The following is a 13,688-nucleotide window of genomic DNA, read 5'->3' on the forward strand; positions in this document are numbered from 1 at the left end:
GTCCTGCGGTGCGCCCGCCGCGACCGTCGCGGACGAGGCCGGGGGCGCCATGGACGCGGCCATCGACGGCGGCGGGTACGACATCGGCGGCGGGGCCACACCCCACGGCTGCGGGGGCCCGGCGGCCGGCGCGGCCGGCGGGGGCATCATGAAAGGCCGCGCGAGCGGGTTGGGGGCGCTGCAGCCGGCCGGGACCGGCATCATGTTGCCGAGCGCCCCAGAGGCGGAACCGTAAGAGTTTTGCGCGTCGGCCAGCCACCCGTCCACCCGGGAGCCGCCGCCGCCGCAGCCGTCGTGCCCCAGGCCGCCGCCGCCGGCAGAGGAGCTGGGCTCGTCTAGGTCCATCCCTGAGTCATCAAGCGTCGGCGGAAGGTTCTCGCCGTCCAAGGTTGCGAGCGCCGTCGCGGCCGCGAGGGAGCGGGTGGCGGCGAGGGACGGCATGTGGAGGGGCACGCCCTCTGCGACGGCCTCGAGGCGCAGGCTGTGGGCAGACCAGGTCTTGGCGCCGGCCGGGCTGGCGGTGACGAGGTGGATGCCCTGAGGAAGGGGGGGGGGTGGGGAAGAGGCGCATGCGTAGCAAAGGAGAGGAATGTTGGACAAAAGGGGTTCAGGCGCGTTGCCGAGCTGGTCAGGACACGGGGCTGCGCAAGGCAGGGGGGGCGCGCCACATAGCCCGCGGCTCTGACGCCACGACCCAACCTGACAGGCCGCAGCTGCCACGCCTCAAGGCTGCACAACACAGCCTGCAGCGCTCGTCCCAATAATCTTGTCCCGCGCCACGCACCAGGTATGCGGAGCATATTATGCCGCCCTTGTGCGCCCGCACTTTCGCTGTGTGCGGCCGCCACTTGTGCACGTCGCCGCCAGGCAGCGGGCAGGACGCGTCGACGGCGGGCGCGGTGCTGTCGCCGCCGGCGCCGTTGTGGGGCGCGGGGAACGGAAACACCTGCGACGGATGAGAAGCGGAGTACGAGGGCGGCGCGATGAACCCCATGCCATGAGCACTTTGCATCCTATGGACACATGACACGAAATCAAGCAGGCCACTGCAGTACAACCGCCATGCATGCGCCTCAAATCCTTACGTTTGGTGCCCTTTGGTGCCCAATCACACGCGTGCGCGTCTCATGTCGTCATAATTGATGCAGTAAGGCGCACCTGCAGGATCCCGTCTGCGTGTGACGTCACCATGATGCCCAGATCCTGGAACAGCGCGATGCCCCTGCGGCGGTTGGCGGTGGTTGGCGGCGGTTGGCAGTGGTTGACGGCGGGTGGCGCCGATTGGACGACCGATGGCGTCAGGCATGGTCCGGGCCGATTGCAACACCTCACAGATTGAAGACAGTGGTGCAGAGGGAATGATGCGGAAAGTGACAGGCGGTCGGAGTGGACGCAGCATGCAGCGAGGTGCACGCCTGGGCGTGAACACCAACCCTGAGTTTGGGTGCTCCAACCCAACCCATCCCGCACCGCGTCGCCGGCCCCACTCACTTGACGGCGCTGTTCGTGGGCGCCCCCAGCGCGCTGACGAGGCGCAGCCTGTGCGGCTCCACCTCCCACAAGCAGACCTGCCCGCCCGCGTGGCCGCTCAGCAGCCGCCAGTCGCCGCCCCCGCCAGCCGGCGCGTCCACCTCGGGCCAGGGTATGGACTCCAGGGTGCCCGTCAGCGCCCCGTAGGCCGCCGCGTCGCTGCCCACGACCGACGCGAACCGCAGCGTGTCCCATAGCGTGACGGCGCTTGGGGAGCGCCCGCCGGCGGACACCATGACAGCGCCGCGGCTGAGCAGCGCCGTGCACGGGCTCGCGCCGGGCACGGGCGGGCCGTCGGGGAGCGCCTGCCAGATGATGTTGACCGACATGCCCCTGGGGTCAAACCTCAACGCCTTGATCTGGCCGGTCTCGTCACCGACCCAGGCCTGCCCCTTCTGGTCAACTGCGATCGCCCGGATCGGCGCGCGGCAGGCCGCGGCACGCGCGCTGTCCCATGCGCCGCGATGATGCGCGCGGACGGAGCCATCCAGGTGCCCGGTCCAGATGGTTGCCCCCGAGCCGACCGCGACGGCGGTGGCGGTGCTCTGCAGGGGCAGCCCATCGGGGGTCCAAGGGTTGCGTTGAGCACGTTGAGCATGTGGCACAATATTTGATCAGAGGTGCAGCACAGCGGGCCTTGGAGGGGCCGGGCAGGCTGGACGGCCGGCCCGCCCGGGTCATTGCTGCTGCTCGTTGTTTGTTGTTGATCCGTTGGACCTCTCACTCAGCCGAGTGACACTCCCTCGCCCCAACTGCACCCGCTAACCCCAGTGCCCCCCGGCCACCCGAATGACACACGCTCACCTTTGGGGGCAGCCCAAGCTCCACTTTTGCCTTGGTCGCGCCCGGGCTGAAGAAGAGCACCTTCGTGCCCGCACATACCCACAGCGTGCCCTCCTTTGCGCCGGCCCCGCCCAACGCGCCGCCGGCGCCGCCGCCGGTGCTGCCGCCGGTGCCGCCGCCGGTGCTGCCGCCCATGCTGGGGACAAACTTGAAGAATTCAATCTTGCCTGGGACTGTTAGCGCCAGGCCCCCCTCCCTCTCGACGGGCGTGCCGCTTTTGGGCCCCGACGACGTCGACGCCAGCGGCGTGTCGGATTGCTGCGACGCTATGGGGGCACGCGGCGTCCCGGGCGGCGCGGCCGGCGCGGCCTGGCGGTGCAGGCGCTCGGAGGCGGCCTTCAGGCGCACCGCCGCCTCCTGCGAGGGCGCGTGGGCCGGGCGTGGGGCGGGAGTAGCGGGCGAGGGGGGCGTGGGGCTGCAGGGTGGAGGGCGAAAGGTATGGCTTCAGGGGTCAAAGGCGCGCCGCTCGCAAGCCCGGCCAAGCTCACACAAATGCGCCGTCACATGTGCACACGCATGCGCATGACCACGCGCTCGCGCGCGCGCACGCGCGCGCACACACACACACACACACACACACACACATACACGCATACCCCACACGCGCACCGCACGCTGCAAAGCCCACCTCAAGCTTGACCTTGCCCTTGCTCTTATTCTCTTTCTTGCCAGGCAGGAAGCGCCCTAGCAGGCCCCCGCCGCCACCACCTCCGCCGCTGCCGCCGCGCAGCTGCTTTGTGACCTGGGCCGCAGCCATCTCGAGCGCATTGCGCATCTCAAACCCCGCCTCTGCAACTGCCTGCCACGTGGACGGGCCCTCTGCGGCCTGCGGCGTGGCGGGTCCACGCGTGATACGCATACGTGAGCGTGCCGGCAGCATCGCGGCGTGGGCGGCGGGCAGAAGTGCGTGGCGCCAAAGCTGCACGCACGCGCAAGCAGCGTGCATGCGTCCGTCACAGCACTCAGCACAAACGCAAGAGGCGGCCGACGCGTGTCCGCACGACCAATGTGCTTCTGCAGATGCTTATGCCGCGACCGCCCAGGACGCTAACAGTGGTGCGGTTTGGGCTTTCTAGTACTGCATTTGAAACGACCCGTCCAGGTCGGCGCCAAGCCCAAATTGGTACTCACCTTCTGCTCAAGGTCGTGCAACAGCGCCGCTGCCTGCTGCTCCAGCGCCGCCACGTCTTCCTTGAGAGCCGCATCCTGGGCCGCCGCCGCCGCGACATCCCGCAGCTGCGCGACGCCCGCACGCGCCCCGTGCAGCGCGTCGCGGACAGCGCTCGCCACCATGGTCCCAAACGGCGACGCGGCCGCGGCCGCGCGTGGTGCGGGGCGACGCCTGCTGCCGCTGCCGCGCGGCTCAAGGCACCGTTAGCCCTGCGTTTCGCACACCAATGCTGCTAGAAGCGGCCTCCGCGGGTTGTCACCCTGGCCTCCCAGCACTCGCTGATGCCACGGGTGTACGCGTCTTGCCTGCTCTTATCAAGCTCGGGAATCATAACCTTGACAAGCCAAGAGACGTGTCGCTCGGCATTGATCATGACGGTCATCATTACAAAGCAAGTGCCAGAGTCGAGCTGGTGATCTCGCTTCCTCAACAACCAGGCTCTCATTTACCCATCAGGTTTAGGCTTGGAAACTTGGGTTGAGCTGGAATCCCGGCCACGCAGCCGCGGAGAGGCAGTACTTGCCAAGGGACCAGCGGGTGCCACCACTTGCCGCTGGCACACTGACAGCCACATCCGTCGCCCAGGGCTTGCCCATGAAGAGTAAGAGTGCACTGGCACAAAATGGGTCATTCACGCGCCCCACAGCGCCTGCATACTGCACAACCACAGTAGCCATCCGTAGACGCATGCGGTGCTGCAACAACTTGCAACGGGACTCTTGTAGAATAAGCAGCCTCGGCTGCAGCCTGAAAGCAGCGTCATCTTGACCATGCGTCTGCATGGTTGAGCGAAAAACATGGTGCATCGCTGTTAAATTATCATGACGAGGCGCAAACATCTCACTGGCCACCGTAACCTGGGTGCTCGCAGTGCGCTTCACCGCGGGCCAGGGCGCAGCCGCAGCACCTGCATGCCACAGCTCGAGAATGGGCCTCCAAGCCGCAAACACCCTCGTGCCGGCAAGAGGTTGCCTGTAACACAACATCACAGTGAGTTTGAACACGTCAGTCACCCCCATTCACAGGCCACAAGATGTGGCTTGCGCTCCTTACAACATGCAAGGTGGTAGGTAATCTACATGACGTGCCACCTAGTGGTATTCAATGCTTGTTATGAACGTGACGAGCTCCTGCGGTTGGTGTGCATGTGCTGCATGCATGCAGGCGGCGCGTCTTCTTGACGACGGTGCAACTGGTTGCTGTGGTTGAGCAGACACTAAGCGAGGGGCGGCACCGGACCTCGGTTGCCATTTGATAGCAGCGAGACGGTTGCAACCTCTCGACAGTTCCGGATCTGTCAAGCTGACCTGGCCGCCAGCTGGCCGTGACAATCATTCGTTGCTCACTGCTGAGAATGCAATTTCGGGCAACTGGGCGCCCAACTGTGCAGTTGAGATCTGTGAAACTACTTTAGTGTGTAACAAGCCGCATGTAAAATGCCCTTAAATGCCAGCCCTCATACAGTAATTGCCACGCACGGCCCCAACTGATGCGCTGGGTAGTCTGCAACTGTGCCGCAACTGTGCTGCAACTCCAACGCAAACTTGACCTTGCTGCTGATAGGCAAGACAGCAGGGCCCGTTGCGCTCTGGCCGTCCTCGTCAAGGCAGAGGCGCATGCGCATGCCAGTCTGGAAGAAACCTGGGTCATACCTCGTTTTTACCTCTGAGCATTCCTCAGAGTGCATGCGTCCGGCATGCGGTCGGCAATGGAGGCGGTGACGCCTGCTGTGTTGGGGTGGCCTACGTGAGCATCTGCGCTGCATGCACCATACAAATGCAAGGAGGTGACAAGCGCAAATGAGATGCAGCCCGGGGTCCTGGAGACCATGGCGCCCTGGTTGTTTCGCCCATACAGTCATCCCTCGTCACAATGAACAAAACAGCCCCCCCCCCAACCCCGTTCGCCTTGGGTGTTTTGTTCTAATCTCTGAAGTTGTGAACATCTGGGCTGGGGCTTTACATATCCGAGGGAAGGCTGGATTGAGCCAGCACAGCAGGTGGTTACATACTGCAAACGCAGAAAAGACATAAAAATCAAATAAAACGTGGATTGGGGCACAGATATCTCGCTGGCAAGCGCTTGTGGGCACGCAGGCCAGCGGCAGCAGAGTGCGCCATGCGCGCACTGTGGCTGCCCGCCCTGCCTGTTGGTTGGGGCAGTCGGCGCTGGGGCTGGGGGAGGTGCCAAGCGACAGGATGCAGTAGTGAGTGCAACGGCACTGCCGTGCTGGTGCCAATCATCCGCGCGTGGCGGCGTCTGCAGGCTGCCGCTGCTGCTGCCCGCTTCCGCTGCTGCCTCTGACATTGCACCACGTTTGTCAATGAGAAATAGTAGTAGTATGTGTGTGGCCTGCTAAGTAAAGTTCCAGCCAGATGGACCACAATGAAGCAGCCCCTTACCCCGTGCCCCCACCCCAGTGACACCAGACACTGATCTGCCAGGGATCAAGCCCTGGCACAGCAGCCGGACTGCTGCTGCTGGCTGGCCGCCCCTTGGTATTGTGAAGGATCAGGCCCCCCAGCCTTCGCATTAGGCGGTGTTCGCAATTCGCTTTACCCGGAGGGTGCGGGTCGGATTTGTACTTGTGCAGGACGGGCCCCCTGAAAGCGTTCACAATAGGCAGAAAAATCGCATCACCCGGGTTCACTGTAAGGACGGATGACTGTATAAAAAAGATACAGCTGGGACAGGGCCAGCGCCGGGGTGCGGCTGCGAAATCGGCGCAGTGACCAGCAAGGGAGGCAGTCGCGCAACACCACCGCTGCGTAGTATAGGAGTCCCGAAAGCCATATATATCAGCAGATTTTCATCTTAGCACAACTTTCCAGTGTGCAAGATGGCCAATAGGTGCCTGCGACGCAAGCGCCTCATCGGGTATGAGCATCTTGTGCTGGGGGTGGCCAATTGTGGGTGACCCGGTCAATCGCTGCCTGCGCCGATCCCTGATAGGTTGCCGCGCTTTCAAGCACATGTATCATAATCGTCCACTGCCCGCCCGCTGCACCATAGAGCGCATACATCTCCCTAGTGTATTTCAGATCGCAGTTTAATCGAAAATGGTGCAGCTCGGGCTGGACGCGGTGCTGGCGGGCACGCCCAGCACAATTTCGAAGACTAAGGTACGGGCGACGCTCGTCGGAACGTCAATGGCTGCTGTGGTGCGGCCGCTGGCGTTAGGGCCGGCCCGCGATGCGGTCTTTCCGCAGTGGAGGGCTGAGCGGGCCTCCGCCCCTCATTACAGGTAGTATGCACGCTCGGGCCGGCCTCTCGCTCGGTGGAGGTCATCGAGGAGCTGCTCAGGGCGGGAATGAACGTGGCACGCTTCAACTTTAGCCACGGCTCTCACGAGTACCACCAGGTGCGGCGTATGGGATGATTTTCAGGGTGCTTGCACCATGGCAATCGCTCGGGGGTGCAACGGTGGCCCAGAGGAGCGGAGAGGCGGCACCAGGGTTGCCCCGGCGATCCTTGTTCAGTCCCGCGGCCTGTTTGTAACGCCTTGATGCTCAGTGCAACGCCCATCATCGTCCTTATAAGTGCTAGCATCCAGCAGCTGTATTGTCCCGTGCAAATCCACATGCTTGGCGCTGCGCGGGGTGCGCCGCCCTGCTGCTGGGCTCGACCGCGCTGCCGCAACCCTATCACCGCCTGCCCACCAACCTACGCCGCACCCCCTCCTCCTCTATCCCGCAGGAGACACTCAATGCGCTGCGCAAGGCGATGGAGAACACGAAGATCATGTGTGCCGTCATGCTCGACACCAAGGTCGGGCTTTGACAAAACGACGGCTGCCGGGGGTACTGAAGCATGCAGCATCGCCACGCGCTCCGTTTGTTGCGTGCGCCACAAACAGCCGAAGCCCGCGCGGCTGGCGGCGCAGCGAGCCCGGCTCGATACCGTGCAACACTTTGCTTGAAGCCGTTGCGTTCTGGACCTAGGTCTGCCGCACCCCCCCCCCCTTGCCTTGTCACACACAGCAAGCGTTGTGAAGCTCGATCCCATGAGCCTGCGGGTCTCCAGACGCGGGCGGTCACGCAGCATCAGGGTTCGCACCCTATCCTTTCTTGTCTAATCAAACTTATCGTACACACCTCCGCAGGGTCCCGAGATCCGCACCGGCATGCTGGAGGGCGGCAAGCCCGTGCAGCTCACGGCCGGCCAGGTGCGCGCGCTGGGCACTCGTGCGGCCAGGGGTGCAGAGCCCTGGGGCCCTTGAGGGGTGCGAGTTGTCGGGCTCCTTGGTCTGAAGGCACGGACACATGCTGAGGGGTGGGGGGTGGTGAAGCAGCAGCTGCGGCTGCCTGCAGTAACAGTTAGGAGTGGCTGGTGGAGACGTGAGTCCGAGAACAGACCAGATCAGAGCAGACCAGAGGGCAGGGAGCCGACCCTGGCCCCCAGGGGGCGACACCCCCAGCTGCTTCATGCGGCTCCCTCAGCGAGCGGCACGCGACGAGGGCTGATGAGCGAGAGCTGACGGGGAGGGCGGAAAACCAGGCGGCGTCTGCTGCGGTGGAGATCCGCAATTGCTCACTCTCCCCGCCCCCCCCCCATACACACACACCACCCCCGCAGGAGGTCACCCTGACGGCCGACTACTCCATCCAGGGCACCAAGGACGTCATCGCCATGAGGTGGGGGCGGAGGACGGGCATGCACGCCCGTGTGTGTGTGTGTGTGTGTGTGTGTGTGTGTGTTCATGCGTGGTCGTCAAAGTTTGCTGCGAGGTCGAGGTAACGCGCCGGCACCGATCCCATCATGCAGCCGCTCACCACTCCCCCCAACAGTGCATTCGACCGATCACATACCCCCACCCCCACACACACACACACACTCCACTTCGATCATCCCGCTCCCCCCCCCCCCAGCTATGCCAAGCTGGCTGTTGACCTGAAGCCCGGGGCGCTGGTGCTGTGCGCTGACGGGTCCATCGTGATGGAGGTTATCAGCTGCGACGCCAAGGCCGGCAAGGTCAAGGCGCGCTGCAAGAACACGGCCGTCCTGGGGTGAGCACGACACACTTATAGGGGGAGGCCAGGCGCCGGGTGCTCGTGCCGCAGCTGGGTGGTGGGCGGCAACAGGCGCCAGCGGCGGCGGCGGGGTCACCAGGTGGCCGCCCTTAGGCATTCGGCATGAGATCAGCGGGGCTTTGGAGCGCAGCCTCGCGGACAAACACCGTTGGTTTGTGCACGCCCGTCCTGATGGACTTCGCGCCCCCCCCCCCCCCACTCTTGCCGCCCACTCCCATTAGTGAGCGCAAGAACGTGAACCTGCCTGGTGTCGTGGTGGACCTGCCCACCCTCACGGAGAAGGACATCGACGACCTGGTGGGCCGCGGTTTGGGGGGCGCTTTGGGGGGGGGGGTGGGCGCAGGACGCGGGGCCAGCAGGGGGGGAGTGCCGGAGTGCTAGGGAAGGCAATGAAGGAGGGGGGCGATGCAGGGCAGCGTGGGCCACTGCGTTTGAGTGCCTGCCTGGAGGGGTTTTTGCAGATGAAAAAGGGGCGACAATCGGGCGGTGTTGGATGACAGGGCGCTCGCAGGCTGGCGGCCAGGGTGCGGCTCAGGGAGGCCGTTGGCAGCCGGGCAGGCGGCGGCGCAGCAGCAGACGCGGCGGTGCCGTGGGTGCCGGTAGCGTCGGCCTCAGTGGTTCTCCATTCACCACTCACCTCAACCCCCTGTAATCCATGCACCCCCCCCCCCCTGGGGTCAGGTCAACTGGGGCATCCCCAACGAGATTGACGTCATCGCGGCCTCCTTTGTGCGCAAGGGCAGCGACCTGGACTTCATCAGGGAGGTGCTGGGGGAGAAGGGCAGGTGAGGGGCAGGGCGGGGGTGAGGGGGCAGGGGTGACGGGGCTGGGCGACAGCACCGGCATCAGGACGAGGCTTGTTGCAGTGTCCCGTGGCTGCCTGCTTGTGGAGCGATATAGAGATTGGGGTGCGGAGTTCGGACGGGAGAGGGTAGCTATGATGGCTGATTGTGCGGGCAGGGGTATCGGCAATCGGCAGCCGGGGTTCTCACGGCTGCGGAGGCAGGTGGTTGCTGGCACTGCAGGGGAGGGCGAGTGAAAAACAGCACACCCCATCAAGCGGCTGTCCGTCTAAAGGCACAAAGCCCACATGCACGCATGCACGGCGTCGCCGACGGAGTCGCGCACTCATTTTTGACGGCCGCTTGTCCTCCCCTGGACTCCACCCCAAACCTTCACCACCCGTTCTTGCACGCAACGCACCGCTCACACACCCTCGACCCCCCCACTCAACCCCCTCAAAAGGTACATCAAGATCATCAGCAAGGTGGAGAACCAGGAGGGCCTCCTCAACTTTGACGCCATCCTGGACCGCACCGACGCCGTCATGGTGGCGCGCGGGGACCTGGGCATGGAGATCCCCACGGAGAAGATCTTCCTGGCGCAGAAGATGATGATCCAGAAGTGCAACTTCGCGGGTGCGCGCGGGGATGGAGGAAGGGGGTATGCGTCAGCTCCGCGTGCAGATGCGCGCTGCTTTTGCGCTTGTGATGCCTCTACCCAGGCGCGCCATTGTCCGCTGCGCTCAAGTCGCCAGCCGGCGCCGCTGGGGCGACGGCGGCGCACTTCTCAATTGCTGCGGAGGGCGAGGAGGGCGAGGCACAAAAGCATGGGGACCACGCTGCAGCACGCTGTTGACCACAGTCTTGACCGCAGCCCCTGGCCCCGCACACCCGCCCCACCCCCGGACCCCTCCCCTCAGGCAAGCCCGTGATCACGGCCACCCAGATGCTTGAGTCCATGATCAAGAACCCGCGCCCCACGCGCGCAGAGGCCACCGACGTGGCCAACGCAGTGCTGGACGGCACGGACTGCGTCATGCTCAGCGGGGAGACCGCGGCGGGCAGCTTCCCGGTGGAGGCCGTCAAGGTGCGCTCGTGATGACGGCCGCGTATCTGAAGTTCATAGGGAGACTGTGCAGCTGTGTTTGTGTGTGTGCATGTCATTGGGGGAGCCATGCAGAGGGGGAACACAGGCCAGCAGACGCCGCGGCGTTGAGCAGGTCCTTTGAGGACCCCGTCCTGTGGTGGCCAGGCCAGAAAGGGGTGCCACTGCGGGCGCGACGCCTCCCTCTCCCGCCGCCCCTGCCGCCCTCTGCCAATCCTCTGGCGCCCTGATTATTGCCGGTCTGCGAGTCGCGTGCGGCAGCGCCGGCCACCCCAGGCCGCGCGCCGCGCCTGCAGAAGGGCCGCCCCGCCCCCTCGTGCTGACCCATGCACACCCCTCCCCCCGTCAACCCCCTCAGGTGATGACGCGCATCTGCCGCGAGGCGGAGGCGTCCCTGGATTACTACGCCATGTTCAAGAACATCCTCAAGCAGGTGCGGCCGCAATTTTTTGGGGTGGTACAAGGCGTCTTCAAGTGGTGCAAAGATGCGTCGTGAAACTGCACGGGGACCGGGGCCCATTGACTGTTCTTCACTCCTGTCGGCGTGTTGCTGCAAGATATGCACCACGTCCGAGGCGGCCCTCCGGCTTCCGCTCCTCCCGGCCAGCCCTTGAGCAACAGTCCATGACACCTGCGTCCCTCCGACCCCGCTGCCCTGTGTGTGCCTGCAGGCCCCCCTGCCCATGAGCCCCCTCGAGTCCCTGGCCAGCAGCGCCGTCCGCACCGCCCACAAGGTCCACGCCTCCCTCATCGTCGTGCTCACGCGCGGCGGCTCCACCGCGCGGCTCGTGGCCAAGTACAGGCCCCTGGTTCCCGTCCTCACCGTGGCCGTGCCGGTCCTCACCACCGACAGCCTCACCTGGACCTGCAGCAACGAGGCGCCCGCGCGGCAGTGCCTCATCACGCGCGGCCTGCTGCCGCTGCTGGCGGAGGGCAGCGCGCGCGCGACCGACACGGACACGACGGACGAGATACTGGCGGCCGCGATCGAGCACGCGAAGCGCCTGCGGTACTGCGCCAAGGGGGACTGCATCGTCGCGCTGCACCGCATCGGCAACGCGTCGGTGATCAAGATCGTCGACATCAAGTAGATCTGACAGATCCGATGCAATTTGACACCTCATCAGATTGTGCAGGCCGGGATGGGGCCCCCGAGCGCGCAGCACTAGTCGGGGCCGTGGGCCGCGAACTGAGCAGCGCCGCTCGGCGGCACAGGGGTTGCCTGGCCCCCGGCCAGCCGCGGCGGGCGGCCGCACTTGTTATCGTGTCGTGATTTTCGTTTTTGCGCGATGTGGTTCATGTCCTTGCTCTTTTGTTCACTCGCGCCGCGCCGCGGCAACAATTCTGTGGAGAAGCCTAGCCTACACTCCGTCACGGCGCCCCACACGGCGCGTTTTACGAGTTACAACCTAGCGGGGTGGCATCTTGGGGCCGCCGGCGCACCCAGTCGTAACACACTGGTGGCAATCTCGGCTGTTTGGCTGCCATCTTGACTCAAGGCGCGCTGCATTGCAACCCCTGGGCTTGTGTTACCCCCACCTCTCCCTCCTCCAGATTGCCGACCCGTGCCTGTCATTTCAGGCGCGAGCCGCGCGCTGCGCTTTCACCGCGCTTAGTGCGCCGGCAGGACTGCTGAGTAAAGGGAGCGCAGCTCGCCATTCACCGATATCGTGCTTCACAGCGCAGCGGCATGCACACTGCGGGTCTGCATTGTTGGCTCCCAGGAGATGTGCGGCGGCATAGCGGCGCCCTGTAAACGCGGCCGCGCCCTCGTGCACACCTTGCTCGGTTTGAGTCCCTTTACCGTCGAAAGATCGGGTCCCTTTGCCATTTGTCGAAGAATCCACTTCCGCAGAACGCATGGGAACTCTTGCAAGTCACGCAGCCCTGTAACGCCACACCGGCGTAGTTGAGATAGGGAGGGCAAGGTTGCTCCAGGTGTGGGCCCGCTTTGACACAGTGGAGTGGCGTCCCGACGTCGCAGCGCCTCTGCTTGCCTGCGAAGCATGCTGTGCTTGCACTGCCCCAGCTGCAGCCCGTCACGGATCAGCTGCTTCCAGCTTCAGTAACCACACCTTGGCATGGGTTTTGGGAGTTCTTGTTCGTTCGGCGTGTCACTGCTAGGCAGTTGAGACAGCGGCGCCCCTCCAACCAGGCAGCGCTTGGAGTTGACTGAGAGACACACTCGCCTGGTTCAGTCCTGCCATCGCACATGCGTCGCATTGGCACTTCTCACAGCACACGCACAGCCACAGCGCGACATGCAATTGCCTCGGCCTGCGCTTTGGTAAATTACACAAGATTGTCTGAGGGTTCGTCGGCCCAAAAGGCGAGCATGATCTTGTCAAACCAAGCTCCGCGGACCGGGCCCCGCTATCAACGCACGAGCAGACCTAGACGGCATTGTTGCAGGGCGTCAACCATCACACTGCCCAATGGGCTAACAATCAGGTCAGCGCGCGTCCGCCGACGGCTCTGCAGTGGGCGAACGGCCGCAGCGGAGCACTCGCAATGTGTTCCATTCATCCATGAGCTTCCCACCTGGTATTCACCAAACTCACCCGATCATCCCCAATCAAGACCACTGACATTTTCTTAAAACATGCGACCCACGCTGCCGTCACCGCAGGCATGCGTCCACCGCTGACGAGGCGCTGTTCTTCTACCGGGAGCACTGGGTGGACCGCGTGTACCTGAGACACGGGGTGGGGCGTGTTGGGGTTGGGAGGTGGAGGAGTGGGTGGGACCTGTGGTTGAGGCTGGGGCTGGGGCTGAGGATTGGGCGGTGGCTGGGGATGAAGCTTGGCATTCCGCGGCTGGGCAGCAGGCACAAGTTTCACAACAAGACGGGCAGCAACTGACAACTGGATGAAGCTCGTGTGAGCGCGCAGGCGCCCATTCTTGTGCATATATGCACGTCCATGCGATCACGCACGCGTGTGTGATGCCCACTCAGGTGTGCATCCAGCCGGGGGACACCGTGGTGGATGTCGGTGCCAACATCGGGCTCTTCGCCCTCGCAGCAGCAGAGGTGCGCGGACCGCTCCCTCTGCTGCTAAATTTCTTCTGAATTTCAGCAGGGTCGGAGACGCAAGGGGGTTGCAAAGCTACGGAAACCAGAGGCGCATGCAAGGTCATCACAACTGACTGCAGCATCACCGGCATGAGGCTTCGGCTCCACAGCAGTGGGGTCGGGGATGCGGCCCCGAGCCGTTATGTCATGTCAC

At 64.5% G+C, this 13,688-nt stretch overlaps 2 protein-coding genes across 2 annotated transcripts in view; one reads left to right on the forward strand and one right to left on the reverse strand.

The window, feature by feature from the left end:
- MNEG_1867 (hypothetical protein) overlaps nucleotides 1–3,666 on the reverse strand; it is a gene marked incomplete at both ends in the record, with an annotated part of 5,642 nt that extends 1,976 nt beyond the window's left edge. The window contains 7 exons of the mRNA XM_014049652.1: nucleotides 196–537; nucleotides 785–946; nucleotides 1,159–1,222; nucleotides 1,492–2,075; nucleotides 2,335–2,730; nucleotides 3,002–3,199; nucleotides 3,505–3,666. Of these exons, the coding sequence (XP_013905106.1) occupies nucleotides 196–537; nucleotides 785–946; nucleotides 1,159–1,222; nucleotides 1,492–2,075; nucleotides 2,335–2,730; nucleotides 3,002–3,199; nucleotides 3,505–3,666 (1,908 nt within the window). The remainder of the gene's footprint in view (nucleotides 1–195; nucleotides 538–784; nucleotides 947–1,158; nucleotides 1,223–1,491; nucleotides 2,076–2,334; nucleotides 2,731–3,001; nucleotides 3,200–3,504) is intronic.
- Nucleotides 3,667–6,603: 2,937 nt separating this feature from the next.
- MNEG_1868 (pyruvate kinase) lies at nucleotides 6,604–11,552 on the forward strand (the record flags this gene model as incomplete). Its single annotated transcript, XM_014049653.1, has 12 exons — nucleotides 6,604–6,666; nucleotides 6,789–6,905; nucleotides 7,241–7,312; nucleotides 7,647–7,709; nucleotides 8,120–8,178; nucleotides 8,413–8,550; nucleotides 8,796–8,871; nucleotides 9,256–9,359; nucleotides 9,820–9,992; nucleotides 10,277–10,443; nucleotides 10,820–10,894; nucleotides 11,133–11,552. 12 exons carry the CDS (start codon nucleotides 6,604–6,606, stop codon nucleotides 11,550–11,552), a joined length of 1,527 nt encoding a protein of 508 aa, XP_013905107.1.
- Nucleotides 11,553–13,688: the final 2,136 nt, after the last annotated feature.

This window comes from Monoraphidium neglectum (assembly GCF_000611645.1).
Source record: "Monoraphidium neglectum strain SAG 48.87 unplaced genomic scaffold scaffold00197, whole genome shotgun sequence".
Taxonomy (NCBI): domain Eukaryota; kingdom Viridiplantae; phylum Chlorophyta; class Chlorophyceae; order Sphaeropleales; family Selenastraceae; genus Monoraphidium; species Monoraphidium neglectum.